General features: G+C 35.7%; 2 protein-coding genes across 3 annotated transcripts; one reads left to right on the top strand and one right to left on the bottom strand.

The window, feature by feature from the left end:
* The first annotated feature begins 563 nt into the window (after positions 1–563).
* On the top strand, positions 564–8,807 carry neto2b (neuropilin (NRP) and tolloid (TLL)-like 2b). Its single transcript, XM_043264178.1, has 10 exons — positions 564–794; positions 2,361–2,417; positions 2,584–2,727; positions 3,725–3,973; positions 4,055–4,102; positions 4,758–4,885; positions 5,306–5,534; positions 6,165–6,278; positions 6,622–6,752; positions 7,816–8,807. The coding sequence occupies exons 1-10, from the start codon at positions 785–787 to the stop codon at positions 8,338–8,340; spliced, it is 1,635 nt and encodes a 544-aa protein (XP_043120113.1). The 5' UTR covers positions 564–784; the 3' UTR covers positions 8,341–8,807.
* A 2,971-nt stretch (positions 8,808–11,778) lies between these two features.
* si:dkey-30c15.2 (uncharacterized protein LOC558938 homolog) lies at positions 11,779–20,280 on the bottom strand. 2 transcript variants are annotated; one of them, XM_043264200.1, is made up of 13 exons: positions 20,061–20,280; positions 18,686–18,965; positions 18,491–18,534; positions 17,554–17,617; positions 16,725–16,862; positions 15,280–15,387; positions 14,234–14,289; positions 13,986–14,114; positions 13,857–13,902; positions 13,712–13,783; positions 13,335–13,473; positions 13,154–13,224; positions 11,779–12,217 (listed from the first exon to the last, which is right to left on the bottom strand). In XM_043264200.1, the coding sequence occupies exons 2-13, from the start codon at positions 18,716–18,718 to the stop codon at positions 12,062–12,064; spliced, it is 1,056 nt and encodes a 351-aa protein (XP_043120135.1). In that variant the 5' UTR covers positions 18,719–18,965; positions 20,061–20,280; the 3' UTR covers positions 11,779–12,061. The 2 variants fall into 2 exon arrangements, with proteins under 2 accessions (XP_043120135.1, XP_043120136.1); XM_043264201.1 differs by lacking the exon at positions 20,061–20,280 and having other exon boundaries at positions 18,686–19,119.
* Between the last annotated feature and the right edge of the window lie 17 nt (positions 20,281–20,297).

Here is a 20,297-nt window from a genome sequence, read left to right on the forward strand (position 1 = left end):
CATTTATATATGTGTAGCCTCAGATAGCCTACCTATAGTTTTTGTGCCTCCTCGCATCATTAGGCGGATATTTAATTTCTAATTTTATAATAGAAGATTTTTAAATTTGTATTTGCAATACAAACCATTTTATTTTATTATGATTTGTTTATTATTTAAAAAAATATTTTTGCAAATATTGTTTATGTCAACTATAATTTTATTTGTAATTATAGACATATATATATATATATATATATATATATATATATATATATATATATATATATATATATATATATATATATATATACATTTTATTTTTATTTTTTTCAAATTACACACACACACACACACACAAAATTATAGTTGATATATCTCCTATATATACAATTTAATCATCAGCACATAAGGCGGAACAAAAATGTTCTGATGTAATTAATATTAATGAGTACTAATCAGCAATTGAACGCCGCAGATTTAACGCCTATCAGCCAATCAGTTGCACGTAGGTCATGGGATTAATTAATATTCATGAGGCGAGCCTTCTCCCTCCTCGGTGTCGTAACTAGAACTGGCTTTTCAGAAGCACGTCGCTCAGGAGTTTCTGCAAACGTCTCGGCGTGTGCAGTTTGCGCTTTGAGAGCCTCCAGATGGATCGTTTCCAATTTATTCCAGGAAAGAGATGCTTCTTTATTCATGGATTATGTTGCAGAGCCGTATTGCGACTGTCTTAACTTGTTGTCGTTGAAAATGTAGATAACAAACAATCTCAAGAGAGCAAAAGTGTTCAGTGAAAGTGGAAATGCATGAGGGTGAGTTCATGTTTTAATTATTGATGTCGCTTCGTTGTTGATGAATGCTAATTTTGTCTAAATCCGATGGCAGTTTATTTATGAGCATGTCAAACATGTTTTGAGAATATGTAATGGACGTTACTGTGGTTTTACCATGGTACAGATATTGATGGTGTCAGATATCAGCACCGTTGTGCTGAATTTTAATCGTTGCCATAATAGTATCCCTCCGTTTAATCATTTGTCAGTTATTATCAGCTTTACACATAAGTAAAAAAAAAAACTTAATGCAATTTATACCTCTTTAAAAATGAATTAAATTCGAGTTGGTAGACGTTTTTACATGTGCATATTTATTAAGTATTTTAGTATTTTATTAGTATAGTATTAGTAATAGTATTTTAATGGAACCATGGTAACACAATAGTATTTTTTTTTTATTATTCAAAGTTTGTCTGAATTTAGTTTTTCCATGCATCCGGCTCTTTACATCACTTAAGAGTTCAGAACAGAATTATTTTTAGGTTTTTCAGTCTTATCGTTCGATCAGCCAGCCCAGAATGTCTTTAGAAAAGCCATATCAGACAGGCTCAGTGTCCGCTTTGGTCAGTGAAAATACAGCAGATCACGCAAGTGGTGCTGAACAGACAGCTCCTCTACAAACTCTTCATCAAAACGCACGTTCCTGACATCATTCGTCAAGTCATAGTCTCTATTGGCTTGAAGAGGCTGATGCGGTTGCATTTATTTTAGTGAGAAATAGCATCAAAATCAAGCACGGGTCCCGTTTTGTGTTATCGGTTGGTTTGTCTCGCTCCCATCCTGTCTGATGAAATGACGTAAATTGGTTCGATGTCTCAATACTTTGTGTCACGAAAATCCCACGTGATGTCCCCAAAACGCAGCCCTGGCCGACAATGATGCCACATCCCACCGCGAATGTCCTGTTTTCAGACAAACAGCGGTATAAGCAGGTGGGAAGTAAAGCGAGGTGTTGGAGCAGCAATTACAACAGATTAGCAAGGTGTTAGATATGAATAATGTTCATTTGGAAAGAGCGAAGGCTGCGTTTTGTATTTACCAGTAGCTTTAACAGGACAGAGAGCTACACAGCTCAAATGCTTGGGAGTAGTAAGCCATTGCTTGATTCATTTTCTAAAGGAGTGAGTAAACGAAAAATAATTGAACATTGAACATTGATTAAAAAAAATCGGCTAAATGTTTCCCCTTGTACGATCTGCATTTTCACTGACCAACATTACTTTAAGCACATAAGAATGATTTCTGAAGGATCGTGTGACGCTGAAGAATAATGATGCTGTGCATAACACCAATAAAGTACATTTTAAATATATTAGACTAGAAACTCTATAAATATTTGCAATGTTTCTTGTTTTTGCTGCATTATTCATCAAATGAGTACAGGCTTGTAAACATAAGAGACTTCTTTTTACATTTTCAATGTATTTCAATGCCATACGAGTTGTATTTGATTTCTTCATAGTGTGTATCTTGTTAAGAAAAGTTCACTGGGTGTCCAAGACCTTGAAAGCATGCGCCGTTTATGTTTTTTTTTTTTTGCAGCCCTGGTTCTGCTTATCCTGATAGAGGAGGGCTTCGCACTGGCACAGAAAACTCAAGGTTGGTTTGAACGGGAACTCGCTTGCAAAGACGCATGTTTATTTTGAGAGAGACTGAAACAGAAAAAGAAATTGATAGGAACATTTAAGGAGTCTTTGCCATCTGTTTAGCTTTAATAGCCGTTACCTTTTAATGTAGAACATCTTACGTGTGTGTATCCCGTTAGCTTTGCCCCAGAATGTGGCTGTTGAGGATAAAAAACCGGCTCACTGCGGGACTTTGATCCAGACGGCTAATGGAGGATCATTCAGTTCTCCAAACTACCCCAACACTTACCCTCCAAACAAGGAGTGCGTGTACATCCTGGAGGGTACGAGTCTCACTTCCACAAACTTACCTTTACTAGTTGCTGCTTTGGTAAAATATGCACTGCATACATAATCATTCAGAAGTTTGGGGTTCTTGTTGAATTATAGGATTAGTTCACTTTAAAAATACAATTATAATTTTTTTATTCTGGATGAGAACTAATCCTTTAATACTTATGTTCAGCAAAGATTAAATTGAATAATAGTGACAAAAAAATGCCACTTATAATGTAATATTTTATTACAAATAGCGGTAAATGCTGTTTTTTAATAGTGCTGTCAAACGATTAATCACTATGGATGCATATTTGCATTTGCAATATTCGACAATATTGCATATGTATTTGCATATATCATATATAAACATTTCATATATATTAGATAAAATATTTGTATAAATAATATACATGCATTTCTATATATACAAATATTAAGCAGCATGGTTGATTTTAACACTGATGATAAGAAATTAATAATACATGAGCGAAAACGAATAACGTTTTTTAAAAAGGTTAAAAAAATCATGCTTTTTTTTTTTTTTTTAAAGATCCTGCATTCTAATAATATCAATCAAATTGCAGTCATGTGGTTTCGATTAAATAATAATAGCTAAAAAAAACAAAAAACCTTGATTTCTAAAAAAATTTGAATTTTTTTTTCTGAAAAAGTTATGTTTTTGAAATAAAATCTTCAAATATTTCTTGATCAGCAAATCTACATATTAATGATTTGAGAAGGATCATGTGACACTGAAGACTAAAGTAATGATGCTGAAAATTCAGCTTTGCATCACAGTGATAAATTGCATTTTAAATATAAAAAACAAATCACAATTTGTGATATTAATTACTGTTTTTACTGTATTTAATTTATCAAATGAATGCATCCCTGGTGAGCGTAAGAGACTTTTTATTTCAAAAACTCCAAACGTTTGAACATTTGTTGTATAATTCTCAGTCGGTTTTTTGTGTCGCAATCTTGGTTTCTCATCTACATCAGCCCATCCACGGAAGAGAATCCAGCTCGTCTTTGATGACATCTACTACATCGAGCCGTCCTTTGAGTGCCGCTTTGATAATATTGAAATCCGTGATGGGCCGTTTCTGTTCTCTCCGTTGATTAATCGGTTCTGCGGGGCAAAGGGTCCAGGAATCGTCACCTCTTCTGGACGCTTCATGTGGATCAGGTTTACCAGCGATGAGGAGCTGGAGGGACTGGGCTTCAGGGTGGAGTATTCATACACCGCAGGTAAATGCAGTTTAGATTTTAGTATCTGTAAGTCTATTGAACTTGTCATTTTTTAAAATTAAAAACCTTTCTTGCGTACAGATCCTGACTTTCATCTCCATATTGGGGGACTCTTAAATCCCATTCCAGGTAAATCCCATTCAACTCAATCCGAGCAGCTGAATCTTTAGCTATTATTAAGAAAAGGCAAAAAAATGGTCTCTTCTCTCTTTATTTGAACTTATTTGAGCACTCTGTTCTAATTCTATTTCAACTTGACCCTCTATCAATTGCATATAAATTCTCTAACTTCTATTTTTTTCTGGAGTTTCTTTGGAAGTGTCTGCTAAATGAAAAAACTGAAGGTAGCTGGTAGTTATTCAAGGCGTTTATCTACTTATTTCTTTGGATAAGAACTTCTGCATCGACTATTTATGCAAATAGCATTTTTAAACAATCACACATTTTAGGGCATTACATTTTATATAAACTTTTGTCCTCAAAAATTGAAAACTGATGTAACGCATTAAATCTTTGGCTATTTATTGGAATGATATTTCACACCCCCTCTATTTCAGTTGCTATGGTTACCGCACCCAACAAATATAAATGTAAATTCCATCTTTAGTGCATCAGTTATGTAAACTCCTGAATATTTCAGTGCCCTAGAATTTATTATTATTACTTTTCCCAGCTGCTGTCTGGAGACTCTCAGGTCTCTTCTCAAGTACTTGAACAATATAATGTTATAACATTTTAATGCTGTAATGTTAATTTAGTTGTCTTTGTTTTCTCGTCTTGTCAGACTGTCAGTTTGAAATGTCTGGATCGGATGGTATAATCAGATCTAGTCAAGTTGAGGAGGAAAACAAGGTGAAATCAGGGGAAGCACTGGATTGTATTTGGACCATACGAGCTCCACCGATGTCTAAGGTTAGTGATGGAGCTCTGTTTCTCTCACAGATTTGTAATGGGTCATGTACAGTCACTGACATTGAGTCTTGGAATAAAACTGTGTAAGATACAGGATAACATACAGGCAGCTGGTCATTATCATAAAATAAACCCCTCTATCAAAGTGCTCAATGAACATTCACAGCGTGCATTCAATATTTCAGTTAAGTACACTTATTCTTAATTTTTAATTTTAATATTTATACATTTTAATCAATGGCTTTTCCTATTATAATTCATGCTTTTAGAGCAGCTTAGTTTTGGCAAGAATCATAATTTGAATTATTTCGATTAATATTGAGATCACAGTCATCTACCACAAATACTCATTGACCCCGGAACATGCATTTATTGGCCTCTTTGTCTCTCTTTCACACACACACACACACACACACACAGATCTATCTCCGCTTTCTGGACTATCAGTTGGAGAACTCAAACGAGTGTAAGAAGAACTTTGTTGCAATCTACGAAGGCAGTAATGCCATTGAAGATCTGAAGGCCAAGTTCTGCAGCACCGTTGCCAACGACATCACGCTTGACAACGCTGTGGGCGTGGTCAGAATGTGGGCCGACGAGACCAGCAAACTGAGCCGCTTCCGTATGCTCTTCACGGTCTTCGCCGAACGTAAGCGCTTATCTGCAGCTTTATTTGATTAATAGCTCATCCAGAAATTATAATTCTGTCGTTACTTACTCATCTTCGTGTTTACTTCCAAACCCGTATGCTATTATTTACCCACTAGAGATTCAAAAACAGCCCACGAGTTTTCTTTTTATCTTCTATTCTTTCACTGTAACTATGAAAAAGGCCTGTAACACACAAAAACACATTTTTATTACTAAAATAGTAGTCTTGGGTGGCAAACACAATTAAACTGAGCAGCAATGGTAAATTTCAAACACGTTGTGTAAGAGGTCCATCACGTGGACAATATTGGTATTGCAACCTCTATGTGGCTTTCATCTCATTAAAGCGCCCCTATCATTGGTTATGGAAGCTTCATGTTTTGGTTTGGGAGTCCACAACAACAGTTTGACATGCATGAAGATCAAAAAGCACTTTCGTTGTCTTGTAAGATCCTAACGTTTCGTCATTAACAACAAAGCCGACTCTTTCTTTTGAGAGACAGTGACTTCACACACCGTGCACTTTTACATTTAAAACCGTGCAGGATGTTTTCCTTCACTTACACACTGCACGAAAAGCCACTTTTTAAAAATCCGTAATAGAGCACTTTAAACACTTTTTTTGCAGCTCCGTGTTTGGCCAACACATTCTTCTGTCACAGCAACATGTGCATCAACAACACTCTGGTTTGTAATGGTGTTCAGAACTGCGTGTTTCCCTGGGACGAGAACAACTGCAAAGGTAAACCGCTTTTCCAGCCTGCATCACTAACAGTGCATTCTTGGGAATATTAATAAATAGTTTAGCAAGCAAATGTTTTTATCAGCACCCGTCTGTTTGACCTCAGTGACCTTATGTTCACTAAATTAATAGTGTATGCAAAGCACATCGGAATTATTATTTCGTGAAGAATTGGACATAATTGGTTATGGGTTGTTATGAAGTACAGAAACGCCGTAAAGCCTGGTTATATAAATCAGTAATAAGTATTCAAAAATTCAGTTTTATTGTTATTGTTCTCATTTAGGAGGAGAAATACTCATGTTCTGCTTTCTTTTGTCTTTGTTGTCCTCGCCTCTCTCAGAAAAGAAGTCTAAAAGTTTCTTCCAACAGATGAGTAAAACTCATGGCACTGTGATTGGAGTGTCTTCTGGTGTGGTCTTGCTGCTTCTCATCATATCTGTATTTATACAGATGAAGCAGCCGAGAAAGAAGGTGACTATATCAGAATCACCGTTTAGAACGAGAACTTCCTACAGGGGCCAAAATACACGTAAAGGCTATATATTTTTCCATCTTTCTGCTATTCAGCTATAAATATACACAGCTGTTTGTAGGTTCATTTCCCTGAGAAAAGCAAACACCGTGGCTCTATCAAAACATCAGTAGTGCATTTGTCTATTTGAGCTTCCTGACACAGAAATATTGACTCAGCCCATTGTTTTGACTTTGTGTGACCGATGCCACGGGCAAGCTTAGGAAAACCTTTATTTTTGTAGTTTTAAAAGGTTTCACTAGTTTGGGGAACATAATAATACAAGAAGTAATTAAACTGAATATTGTTATATATATATATATGGACTTGGTTTAATTGTGATCTTTATGTTGATCTTTTAAATGATCTTTAATTATCTTTATTAGTATAACTAAAGTTTGTTTAATGCATACTTTAATGCATAATTAATTTAATGCACAAACCCAGTCTTTTTGTGCATGCTCATTAAGCTTTTAATTTACATTTTTTATAAGAGTATTTTTGCAATCTCTTATTATAATATAATTCTTGGCCTTTTTACTTTTCTCATTGAATATCCTGGTATAATTGGAAATGCATGAAATTACAAAAATGAAAAGGCTCGTGAATGTCGTTATACACTCACTTTAAGGATTCCTAATATTTGTTACATGATGCATGTGATGTTACGTGAAAATGTGACCTTGCTGAAATGTATTTCACTAGTTTGACAAATAATGTCAAATACTTATCACTGACTTTTTTAAATAATATGCATTCCTGGACTAAATGTAAATTATATTTCGGTAAAAACAATACACAAAAAAACCCCAAAACAATAACAAAAAAACAATAAAAATAAATAAATAAATATATATATATATATATATATATAAATATAAATAATTAGTATAATTAAAATATGCCCAGGTTAACATATTTAATGCACAAATACACTCATGTTCAATCTCTGAAACCGCACAAATTATAAATCATATGTTCCTTTAACTTCAAGCATCTAATGAATGGGCTCGTGTGCTGCAGGTCTTGAGCCGCAGGGGTTTGTTCAGCGCCGCAGAGATGCAGGAGGTGCTGGAGCCTCCTCAGTACGAGCTCTTCTCCATGCGGGAAGCCGAGCTGCCGGAGGATCTGTCGGAGGAGCTGGAGAACCTGCAGAAGCTGCGCCGCTCCTCCAGCGTCTCCCGCTGCGTCCACGAGCATCACTGCGGCGCCCCGAGCGGCTCCGCCTCCGCCGCCATGGCGACCAGAGCGCATCATCTCTCGCACGGCTCCGACGAGATGAGCACGGTGGTCGGAGCCAGAGGCTGGGGCAGCTTCCACGGACGCAGGAGCAGCTCGCGCTCGCACCCTTTCACGCACGACCCACGAGCCCACGCCTACAGCGCTCAGAGTCTGAGAGAGGCCCTGGAAGACGAGGAGCTGGGGCTGGAGGAGCGCGTGATGGAGGAGATCGGCTACAACGATTTTATCACCCGCGGACGCAACGTGGTGATGGTACGTAATCACGCCAACCCTGTCCAGCAGCGCTCTCTCTCTATGGACTTCTGAGTGGAGCAGAAGTCACCTGACACTTTATTCGTCATGTAAAAACGCGTAGCTGTAAATGTTTGCCCACACCTTCTTTTATTATTTTACTATTTTGTTTCAACGTTTCTCTTGTCGTTCTCTGTACTGATTTCAAGCCAAGTCCAGTATTTTTTTTTTTTTATTGGTGTAAGTCTCATTCCTCAAAACCAGATTATTTAGGCCATGGCTTAAATTAAGTTTTTATCACACCTGCTGTGGTGGGTGAATATCTCCATACTGGCCATGATATGGTATTTTGTATTACTTATTAGTCTTTAGTCTACATTTTTTGCATATGTTTATGACCTTCAGCTCATGTCTTTGTGTCACCATGAGCCTAGAAGATTTTGTTACTAATAAATTTAGTTGATTGCAAAGAAGCGTCCACTTTTACTACCATGTAAAGGTTTAAGGTACAATAAAAATTCTGAAATATCACTGCAATTAAATGAACCGTTTTCTATTTTAATATATTTAAGGTAAAGATATTTTTTTCCATGGTGCAAAAACATTTCTGCATCATTTCTCCAGTCCTTCAGTGTTACATGGTTCTTCAGAAATCATTATAATATGCTGATTTGCCGCACAAGAAACATTTATCAACGTTGAAAATAGCTGTACAGTGGTAACGGGATATGTTTTGGACGAATAAGGTTTCTTTAAAATAAAAATATTTTACAATATTATCATTTATTACAAATTTAATTTAGTTATAGTGTGTATATTGACTCCTGGAGATAAAATCGCTAAAAAAATCATCAGTAATTGCTGGTGAAGTAAAAGTTTAGCGGACGATTTCATTGGTAGACAGTTTGTTTGTAGATATGGGAGGAAGGCCTGTGGATTTTGTCTGTATTTATTTGATCTTGGTTTCTTTTCCTCTCTCTTTGAACCAGTCTAATGTGATGTGGGTCGGAGTGCGCTGTGGTGTTTGATGCTGTTCTTGTGTTTTCGAGGAGGTGAGGTTTAATGAGGGAGGAAGTCATTTCTAAAGTGTTGTTACAGCCTCGTGGGGATTACCAAGAGCACTATCACATCAACACCATTTTGTGAAAATAAACATGTTTTAACATAAAATCTTCTTTCGCTATTGTTTTTACATCGGCCTAACAGTGCTCCCTCATATGGACTTCTTGTGTGGAGCGGAAGTCATATAATTTAATAATATAATGCATGGCTGTAAAGTTCACATTTCTTTTATTATTTTACTATTCAACGTTTTTCTTATACTCAGTAACTCCTTTTTGCCATCCCTTGAATCAGGGCTTTTTTAGTAAATTAAAACCAAAAATAAAAGCACAACCATTAAACCGAACCTTAGCTGAAATAAATAATTTACGGTAACGCTTTACAATAAGGTGTCATTTGTTAACATCAGTGTATTAACTAACATACTAACTAACAATAAACAATGCATTTAATTACGCTGTTTATTCATCTTTGTTAATGTTAGTTAATGAAAATGTTAATGAAAGTTAATGAAAGTTGTTGATTTGTTCGTGTTTGTGGTGCATTAACTAATGTTCACAAAACTAGTGATTTTAATAATACGTTAGTAAATGCTGAAATTAACATTAAGAATAATAAATGCTGTAGAAGTATTTTTCATTCTTAGTTTGTGTTTGCTAATGTTGTTAATTACAGTTAAGTAACGATTTTTATTGTAAATTGTTACCTAGATTACTTAAAATTGAAAATGATCTTTAAATAATATATAAACTATATTAAAATGCAAAAATAATTGCAATAAAAAAGTAAAAAATTGCAATAAAAAAAAAAAAAAAAATTGAAACTATAATATATATATTTTTTTTTAAATAATTGTTTACTCAATTATATTAAAATAACACTGCCTTAAGTGGCCAGTATTTGATTTTAGGATAAACAAAAAATATATATACTCAAATATCTGTTATTACCATTAACATTTAAAAAACTGAAAAATATATTTTTTTAATTTCATACAAACATGCAGTTTAAACATTACTGTTTCTGTAATTTTTATGGTAGAAAGAAGTAGCTCTTACAACAAATTAACAGTAATAAAGTCTAATGCTAATGCTAATTTCGAATAACCAGATAACTGAGATATAATAGTAATTTCTTCAGATTTGTTTTCCCCTAAATACACGTGAAACTGCCCAAATAAATGATTTTGTCATGATTTTAATGACCTCATTATGACTGTAGACGTAACTTTTATGTCACAAACCAAACTGTACAAAAACCTCTCGCTTTTTCCTCTTTGTCCGCTTCTCTCTACCATATTTCAGATGTTTTGTGCCATTTTTTTCCGTGGTTCATGTGCTTTTATACTTCACTTCTCATCAAACGAAGCCCTCATGTTTGTGTCGTCTCGACCGTTCGTGAAGTTAAATTTTAAATTCATGCCCCGTTGAGCCCTGTTTACTCGTGCTCATTTTACTGTTTTTGTCGCAGTAGCATACATTGGTCAGAATGACAGCATAGACAGTATAGATTTATTATGTTTTGACTGTAAAAACGGCTGTGTAATCATTAACCGATGCATGTGTCCAGTATTTATTACAGGTACAGTCAACCAAGTTCAATGCTTTACTGAAAGGGATTAGTCCGATTTTACCGATTAGATGCATTTGCTGCTGTAAATGAATAAATCATAAAAATGCTAGTTAAAATACCATGCTTTCCTCATTTGAGCATATTCTTTTAATGCAATCTAGAAGTCAGGTCTATTAACACAGAGTCAGTTTCAGTATTTGAGTCAGGAAGTTGCTAAAGGGAAATCCCAGATCTGATCTCATGCGAATATATTTTATGCGCATACTAGTTTTTGTGATCAAATGGTGACTGACCGTCATTTTTCATTCTTTTCAACAATATAGTCACTGGACGCCTCGCTCAAAGACTGTATTTGGATCTGTACTAAAACATTCAGGTTTTATGCATTTGTTACTAAGCATGGCTGCCAAATACAAACTAAAATGACTTGAATTCTCCTTAAATCCTCAATTATGTAAATATGATCTAAATGAGGGGCATGGGTTCTACCTTTCCATCATTACTTCATCCATAGCCATAAAAAAAAAGTTGCCTGAGGTTATTTTTCATGCTGCAATTCCCTTTTGGCATCACAAAATTACATAACATTATTCATTATGTAATATACCACATGATCCCGTTTTCCACTCGTCACAATTTTATCGCCCTTCAATAAACACGATGGCTAATCTACCGCAACTTAAATATATCTTGATTTCATACATTGTTCTTTCAGTTTTGGATCTGATTGTGCGCAACCTGAAACCAAAGCAACGTCGTCGACTCGACACGTGACACCATCATCCTGTTCTGTGCTGAAAAACTTTACGAGATCACATTTTGCTAGCGCTGCGGTATGCTTCGCTTTCTCATCGTTAGGTAAGAGATGAAGCAGTAAAATTCATTACGCGGACATTTATTGAACAAAACCGCACATGAACACAACAAACATCAAATATACAGCTGCTGAAGGTAAAGTAAGAGTATGGTTTTAAAATAATCAACTATTAATTTGTCTTTTCGACACTCGAGTATACGCATTTCAAGTATACTAATGTTCCGCAGGGGGCGAAACGCACGACGTTTCCTGTCGGTGTTTATCGCGAACGCATATAAAAAATAAATATGAAACATTTGAGCAATTTGGGGGAGAAAACTCGTACGTTTTCACACGCGTGACGTGTCATGAAGATGGCTCACTTAATGATTGGTCAAAGAAGGCTCTGCTGGAATAGGCCATGAGAGGCAGACGTTCCCCGAGCACGGCTTCCCTGAAATTGCGTCGTCTCCAAGCGTACACGATGCTGTTCAGGAAACCCTGGAGTGACACTGACAGAGCCTGCACAGCGGCACATGAGAGGAAATACATCTGTGAATAGCATCTCATACAAACAGTTCATATTAAACAAGACGTTCATATCGAGTAACTGCTATATGTGATAGACACAATATCGTTGGTTTCGTACTTTTGTACAAGTCACTCATACAGCCAATCCCTTTTTCATTACAGAATACATACATTTCTAATCAGTTAAGTGAATAATTCAACTATTCGCTTAAATAAGCTATGTTTCAATTTGCCTGTTTTAGGCGCATTTCGAAGTATCGCAACAAAAATGAGTGATGGAAATGCTAAATTTTGAACCAAGAAAAGTTTTTGCTTGAGGTGGTTTTTGACCATCTCAAGCAAAATAAGGTTAAAAATGGGAGATGGAAACTAAGGTTGGGCACCGATTCCGCTTATCAAAAATAGTTTTAATCCTAGTTTTAATTTCAATAAGATACAAAATCCAATATAAAAAAATGCATTTAGATACATTTAGATGTGTGTCTGTTTGTATTTACTTAAGACAAAAACAGCTGTATTCATTTATGATGGTATACTGGCATAGTTTTCTGCATACAGTTCTGACCCAGAACAACCTTTTTATTTATTTTTTTAATAGTAGAAATGCATGAAGTGAAAACCGGTAACCAGCACAGAGAAGGGTGCCAATAATTTTGCCCAGTGCATTTTTGGGTTCTGTGTGGAGATATGAGTTTTCCTTAGGTTTTTGTTGTTCCAATGCAAAATATATATATATATATATATATACACATATATATATATATATATATATATATATATATATATATATATATATATATACACACACATATATATATATAGTAAACGTGAGTACCGAAACAACGGCAACAATTTTCTGACGGAATTGCAAGGGTGCCAATATTTTTGGCCGTGACTGTATGTTCTGCTTTAGAAAACAAGATTTACCTGTAAGACGAAGAGAGGGAAGAGAGGTTTTATCCTAGGCTGTGGGAAAGACAGACAGATGAGAAGCAGAGCTGTAAAAATAAAACACACAGTTTAGTTCAATAAAATGAGTGCAACCTTTCGGGTAAATACATATAGACATATTGTTTTTGGTGTAGCATGTGATTTTTTTTGCACTGACCTGGTGCCCAGCAGAAAATGATAACAAGGATCATGTATCGAGCCGAAGACCAAATCCCACCTTGATTTCTCTGAGTCATCGTGATCATGCACGTGTTCTCATAGCGCCTATAAGAGCCCTCTATCTTACAGTAAACCACCTACAGGATGAGAGATGTGTATTACAGGAGATTAGTTATATATAAAACACCTACAGTGAGCAAAAGTACTGTCTGACTTTCATTCCAGCTGTAAAATATCAAACCATGTGGCATTTATTTTAAAGACACTAAGCAAAGCATCACATGCAGCCCCTATGGATTTTTATGGTAATGGCACTGATGAAAAATGTCATTTATGTGATTTGTGAGTAGTATTCATAAACTTCTGCATACTCACCGTGCAGACGGTGATGACTATCAACACGCTGCACAATGTGAATATTCGAATGAACAAGGCGTGAACTGTATCCTGTTGGACAAAAGAACAGCTTCAGAGGTGATTTAGCTGAACTTGTTTGACGCTGCCTGTAATAATTTCTCACCACTGTTACGCAGGAGTCATTTGTGAGATGCAGGAAGAGAATGCAGCTGCGAGAGAGATCGGACAGGAATAAATGACGCAGAAATGCACGTGCAGATGCTCATATGCAGAACAGACACTCTTTTTTTACCTGTTGCAGAACCTGGCGGAGGATCCTCTGCTCACGGTTGTCAGCGTTGGCATCTCTCCTTGTGTAATAGTAGCTTCCATGTAATGGACGGTACGAATGTAGATATAGTAGCCGATTATTGGTACAAGCCTAAAGCGATGGTATGTAAACATTCAGATCATTTCAAGAAACGCATTACTTTGTTATATTCATAACTTTACTTAAATCGTATTGAAATGCATTTATGAAGGCTAACTGGAACTACTCACCATGCAATAACATAGATCAGACAAAACCTCCTCCTCCTGTGTGACAACTGTGTTAACTGAACGAATGCAACAAAAATTAGTACAATAGAAATAGGAAAACATATACATACATATATATATATATATATATATATATATATGAGAGAGTCTTATCATAAAAATATCTAAATGCCTTAAGCATTTACCGTAAAATTGTTTTGTTAGGTAACTTTAAACTGTGATATTTACAGAAGCCTGTTTCCGCCACTGAATAAAAAAATTAAAAGATTATTGCGACTTTTTATCTCACAATTCTAACTTTTTTCTTGTAATTGCCACTTTATCTCTCCCGATTCTGACTTTATAACTCACAACTGAGTTTATATCTCACAATTCTTAGAAAAAGCCAGAACTGTAGGTTTGTATCACGCACTTCTGAAAAAAAAAAATTGAATTGTGAGATAAAAATTGGCTTCTGTAGTATCATTAATAGTTTTGTTAATAATTTGAATAAGATATTTCTATTTTCTATTTGCACTTTCTTTTTAGATATATTTTTATATTGTTTTATTAATTAAGTTGTACTTAATTTACTTCAAATTAAACTAAACAAAAATGAGAAATGTTGGAGACTAGCTCAAATAAGTTATCTCAAATATAAATAAATAAATAAATAAATATATATATATATATATATATATATATATATATATATATATATATATATATATATATATATATATAAACATGTTTTCATGGTCTTAGTTGTGGTTAATAATAAACAACAGGTTTTTAGTTGAATATATTATTTAGTAAGACTGAACTACATTAGGTTACAAAAAGAGTGTTTTTTTCCGATCTCAAGGGTTCAATGAGGTAGAAACAACTCCTGAGGTTTTTCTTAGAAATGCACTGAACAGAGATCATTTTATGTAATGGCATAAATGCGGGAGGAATGTGGCACAGCCTGACAGGTCTCAGACGCTAAACTGCTGCGTCAGCGAACATTCATAGCTGCTGTTGTGTTGATTTGATTTATAAAACGGCGACGGAGAGTCCCTGCTCACCTGGGTTTCAAAGGTTTCCTGCATTGGTTCTTCCCTCCATCCTTGAAACGCATGTGCTGACTCACAGGCATAAATGATGACAAGCAGAAATGAGATGGAGTAGAAGGCCTGAGAAGACAAAGAGAGTTAATGCTTAAACTGCTGCACGGATCCACTGGCTTTGTTCGATTCAAACTAAAAATTTTGACATTTCAATTGAAAGGCTCATCGCTTCAAATAAGTTTTGAATATACGTGTGTATTATGTAAGATTATTATGTATTTTATGTTATTAATATTATTTATGCAAAATACATACTAGAACTCAAATCATATTTTTATTGAGCAAAGACACACTAAAATAATAAGTGATCATTTCTAATGTTACAAAATATTTTGGTAAGACTTTGTTACATGTGTTGTACGTAATATAATAATGTTATATGTACATATAGTTAATTAATATTACTCGGTACTTGTAAATGTATAATTACACTGTAACAAGAACACCTTAAAATAAAGTGAAACCAAAATTTCTATTTTAAATAATTTTGGGAATTTTAAACTCGTTTTACTCGTCTAAGGGTCCTAGAAAGAAATGCGTTGTGTTTATGTATCATGGAAATACACGGCAGCACTGTTTTCAACTTTGATGATAATAATAGCCGTTATTAATAACTAAGCAGCAAATCAGCGTATTAGAATAATTTCTAAAAAATCATGTAACACACTGAAAACTAGAGTAGCGATGACGATTCAGCATTATATTACAAGAATAAATGACATTTTAAAATATATTAAAATAAAGAAAATTGCGATACTTCATTTCAAGAGTTTTAACTGTATTTTAAGCAAATAAATGTATCCACGGTGAGCATAAAAAATACATTTAGTCCAACAATTAAATAGTAGTGTATATAAATATAATATGACTGTGTTTTAAGCGGTATTAATAAAAGGTTCCTCACTGTGCTGACCTCTCAGTGGGTATCCTGTAAATGATAAACTCATGTTTTTACTGTACCACTGAGTCAACTCAGTATCAAATGAGGGTTTTACAGGGCAGTGGATGACTCGGTGTTTTACACAGTGCGTGCATGCATGCGGCTCTTCAACTTATTTACGGAGACACACAATAAAGCAGAAAATCCGCCAAGCCCCGAATGAACAACTAGCGTGTAACTCTACACCAACATCTCACTGTTACAGAGATGTTCATTTCTTAGCCGCTCAAGGAAGTCGTTGCATAACGAGGCTATTATTCAGCAAATGCATGGTACAGGGCGTCGTGCCGTACATCCTAGACACATTTATTTTGGCACACTCGATGCGCGCATGTAGTGTGAGTATCCACAGCAGCAGCAGGAGATGTTAACAATTGCTTTCAGACGTTTAGGTTATCCTAAATGGTGTCGATTAGATAACAGCAGTGAATGATTTCATGTTTCAGGGTCAGCGGTTTCTCACCAGAGACAAAGGCAGTCCGTACATGCACACCTTTGCACTGACTGACAGAACTTCACGGGGTAAATTAATTATAGCGGTGATCATCAAAACAAGCGATGCCAGGAAATCTGCCAGCGCCAGCTGAAGCAGAGGCTTTGCCTGTAACACAAGAACAACGACAGGTTAAAACGTGAAGAGCATGCTGCATAATTGCACGGAGAAATGTTTTTACAAATGCTTTGCAGAGAAGTTATCTAAAGCGTGCGATACTGAGGAAGACAGCGGTATGCAGTGACATAATCAGATTTAGTTTTTTTATTCTCAGGCACTGGCCCGCTGTTAGCCAATATTGACCTTCACTGTTGACTTTTGCAGCAATAGTGGGGAATGTATGTAAACGTGCTTCAGCTGGGGAATGTAGACCCATCAAATTCTGCCTCATTGCAGCAAATTTGTCCATGCAAAAATTTAGATTTTTTGCTGGAAATATTAAAGTTGGCATATTGCACTGGTAATTTTTTGCCAGGCCCTAATCAATTAATTTTACGCACAGTTCCGTGTGCAAAAATACAGGCAAAGTGCCTGAATAAAATAACATTTCTACGTCACTTTTTTTTTTACAGCTTGATCAGATTTGTTCCCTTAAGATTAAATTTGACTATTGCTTACAGATCAGGGTCGTTATATATATATAGCTAAAATAAAATAAAAATAAAATAAAATAAACATGCACTAAAATAAATACAAAAAGGTTTATTTCGGCCAGTAGCTTGATGTGCTAAAAAACGACAACTAAAAAATATAATACATTTACATAAGGCTATTTTTATTTTTTGTCTGTTTGACTCACCTGTTCATTGAGATGCCTTCTCTTTATGATGGAAACTACCACAACAGAACAACTACCTATCAGACTGAAAGAAAAGGTGGTTAAAATGATAAACCTAGATTCCAAGCAGCTAACAATGAGTGCGGCAATGTGATAAAGAGTAAAGAATTCTCTGTCCTGGTCTCTCTTACACCGTGAAAACAGGAAAGCTATAAAAGGACCTATTTCTGTCCCATCTAACACTTATATTCAGCTTTGTCAGTGTACACTAATTATTTAGATGTTACACGTAGGTCTTTTGACCGGAACAGCATCCATTATTTTTGACGTTGTAACATTCACCACAGTATGTAGATTAAATTTATTATACATTTATTAAAAAGCATTGCTGTGGTTGATCACTACTCTGCCTATAAACGGACGAGACATGCGATATTGCATAAACCACATAAAATGCCACACACTCACACACACACACACACTTACACACACACACGCAAACACTTTAATTTGCACGATTGAGAACAAAAATAAAGTAACATCTAAAAATGTAAATGTTGATGTGATGGTTTGTGGTGTGTTAAATTCAAAACGCTAACTTTTTTATAAAGAGTAACATGTAACATGTCGTCTCTTAAATTATAACATCATTGTTTCACGATAGGAAAAGTTACAGTTTTCCAATCAAATGCTGACATCGTCGTATTTTTACATTATGCTTTACATATTTTGCAGTTCGACGTGAGGGCCCTGCAGGACACAGACCGGGCTGCCCCGCGTGTTTTCCTGTTATGTCACACGTGAATTCCTAAAATCCTTACTTCACTTTTCATAAGCGAGTTAGGCGAGTCTCACATCAGAGGAGCGTAACTTCAGCTGAAAATGATGGTTTCTCTTTGCATGCTCCATTAAAGCAACAGATAGCGAGCGCTTGAATTAAACGTTAAGTATTGCTCACCTTAAACCCAAAGCCGAGACGTAGATCGAAGATAAAATAGTAACCTGTGTAAGCAATTAAAAATATATACATGTTAAATATAGGCTATATTTTAATAATAAATTAAGTCTAATACTGGCAGTCATTAATGCATCTCTATCTGCATTCCCACATTAAACTTCAGATGAATAATTCATTTTCGAAGTGATGGATTACCTCATCTTCGCCTGTTAATCCGCTTGAATTCATGATGAAGAGGTGTATTCCGTGAACTACATGCCAGCTCGTTGTTGTTTGTGCTCTGTCTTGAGCAGCAGCTGTCTGACTGACTCCCGCCGTCTCACCTGGACGTTGAACCTCTGGTCACGTGACGTCTCCCGTCTCACCTGTGTTTCTGTTCTTTCGTATTCGCGGGTAAAACCGTGTGTGTTTACAGACCTCGTGCAGGCGTTGTGTGCTATGTTTCACCTTGGGGAGTCCTTAATAACACACCATGCTATAAATATCAGCAGATTAGATTAACATTATATAATTATTAAATAAACACCTTTATATGGCTACTTAATGTTTAGCCTATATCCTAGGCGTGTCTTTACGGCAAAGGGATAGAAAACAGTAGCCTATAAAAACCCGGTATGGGGAACCGTGAACCACATATACGAGTGTGTGTGTGTGTGTGTGTGAGTGTGTCTCTGTCTGTCTGTGTGAGTGTGTCTCTGTCTGTCTGTGTTTGTGTGTCTGTGTGAGTGTGTTTCTGTCTGTCTGTGTGAGTGTGTCTCTGTCTGTCTGTGTGAGTGTGTGTGTCTGTGGTAGTGTGTCTCTGTCTGTCTGTGTGTGTCTGTGTGAGTGTGTGTGTCTGTCTGTGTGAGTGTGTCTCTGTCTGTCTGTGTGTGTGTATCTTTTTGAGTGTGTCTCTGTCTGTCTGTGTGAGTGTGTTTCTGTGTGTGTGTGTGTGTCTCTGTGTGTGTGTCTGTGTGAGTGTGTGTGTCTGTCTGTGTGAGTGTGTCTCTGTCTGTCTGTGTGTGTGTGTGTGTATCTGTTTGAGTGTGTCTCTGTCTGTCTGTGTGAGTGTGTTTCTGTGTGTGTGTCTGTGTGAGTGTGTGCCTCTGTCTGTGTGTGTGTGTCTCTGTGTCTGTCTGTGTGTGTTGAGATTCTTCCAAAATTACTGCACTAAGGTCACTGAAATTAGTATACAATGCTCTCTGCTGGTCAAAAACGAGTTTGCAACAGTTTGACAGAGATAGTTTTTGCCTGATGCAAATAACGCACACTTTATTATGCTGTTATTAGACCGAGGGAGAAAATAAGTTTGCTGCAAAGGTCAGCCCGTTTCGAAATAATATAAAATACTGGGTGATATGGACATAATGCTACAAAATATTTAATATTTAATTGCCAATTGTTTTTTTTTTCTTTTTGTTTTTTATTTAACAAGGACAATGCACAACACAAGTTTTGAGCCAGAGTTGGTTATAAAGTTAATTTGCATCTGCAGTGCAATACAACACATACGATATCAGCTTGATTGTTGCAAAATGAAAACCAACAATCAACCAACAAATAATAAACGAATAATAAAAAAACTACTCACGTAAAATATGCACGTTTTTCATTTCATATAACAACAATATTAATGAATGAAGGAAGGAATACGTCCCATGGATTTCTGTTACGAATTTAGACGTAGTTTTTTGCTTAATAAATAACGAGACAAACAAACGAAGAAATACAAGATCGTCCAGTGCATTCGGATGCGGCCTAATTTTAAACCGAGAATAACGTCAATTTAATGCATTCACTGTAGGCGTAATAAAAAGCACCCGTGCGT

Source organism: Puntigrus tetrazona, chromosome 18 (assembly GCF_018831695.1).
Source record: "Puntigrus tetrazona isolate hp1 chromosome 18, ASM1883169v1, whole genome shotgun sequence".
Taxonomy (NCBI): Eukaryota; Metazoa; Chordata; class Actinopteri; order Cypriniformes; family Cyprinidae; genus Puntigrus; species Puntigrus tetrazona.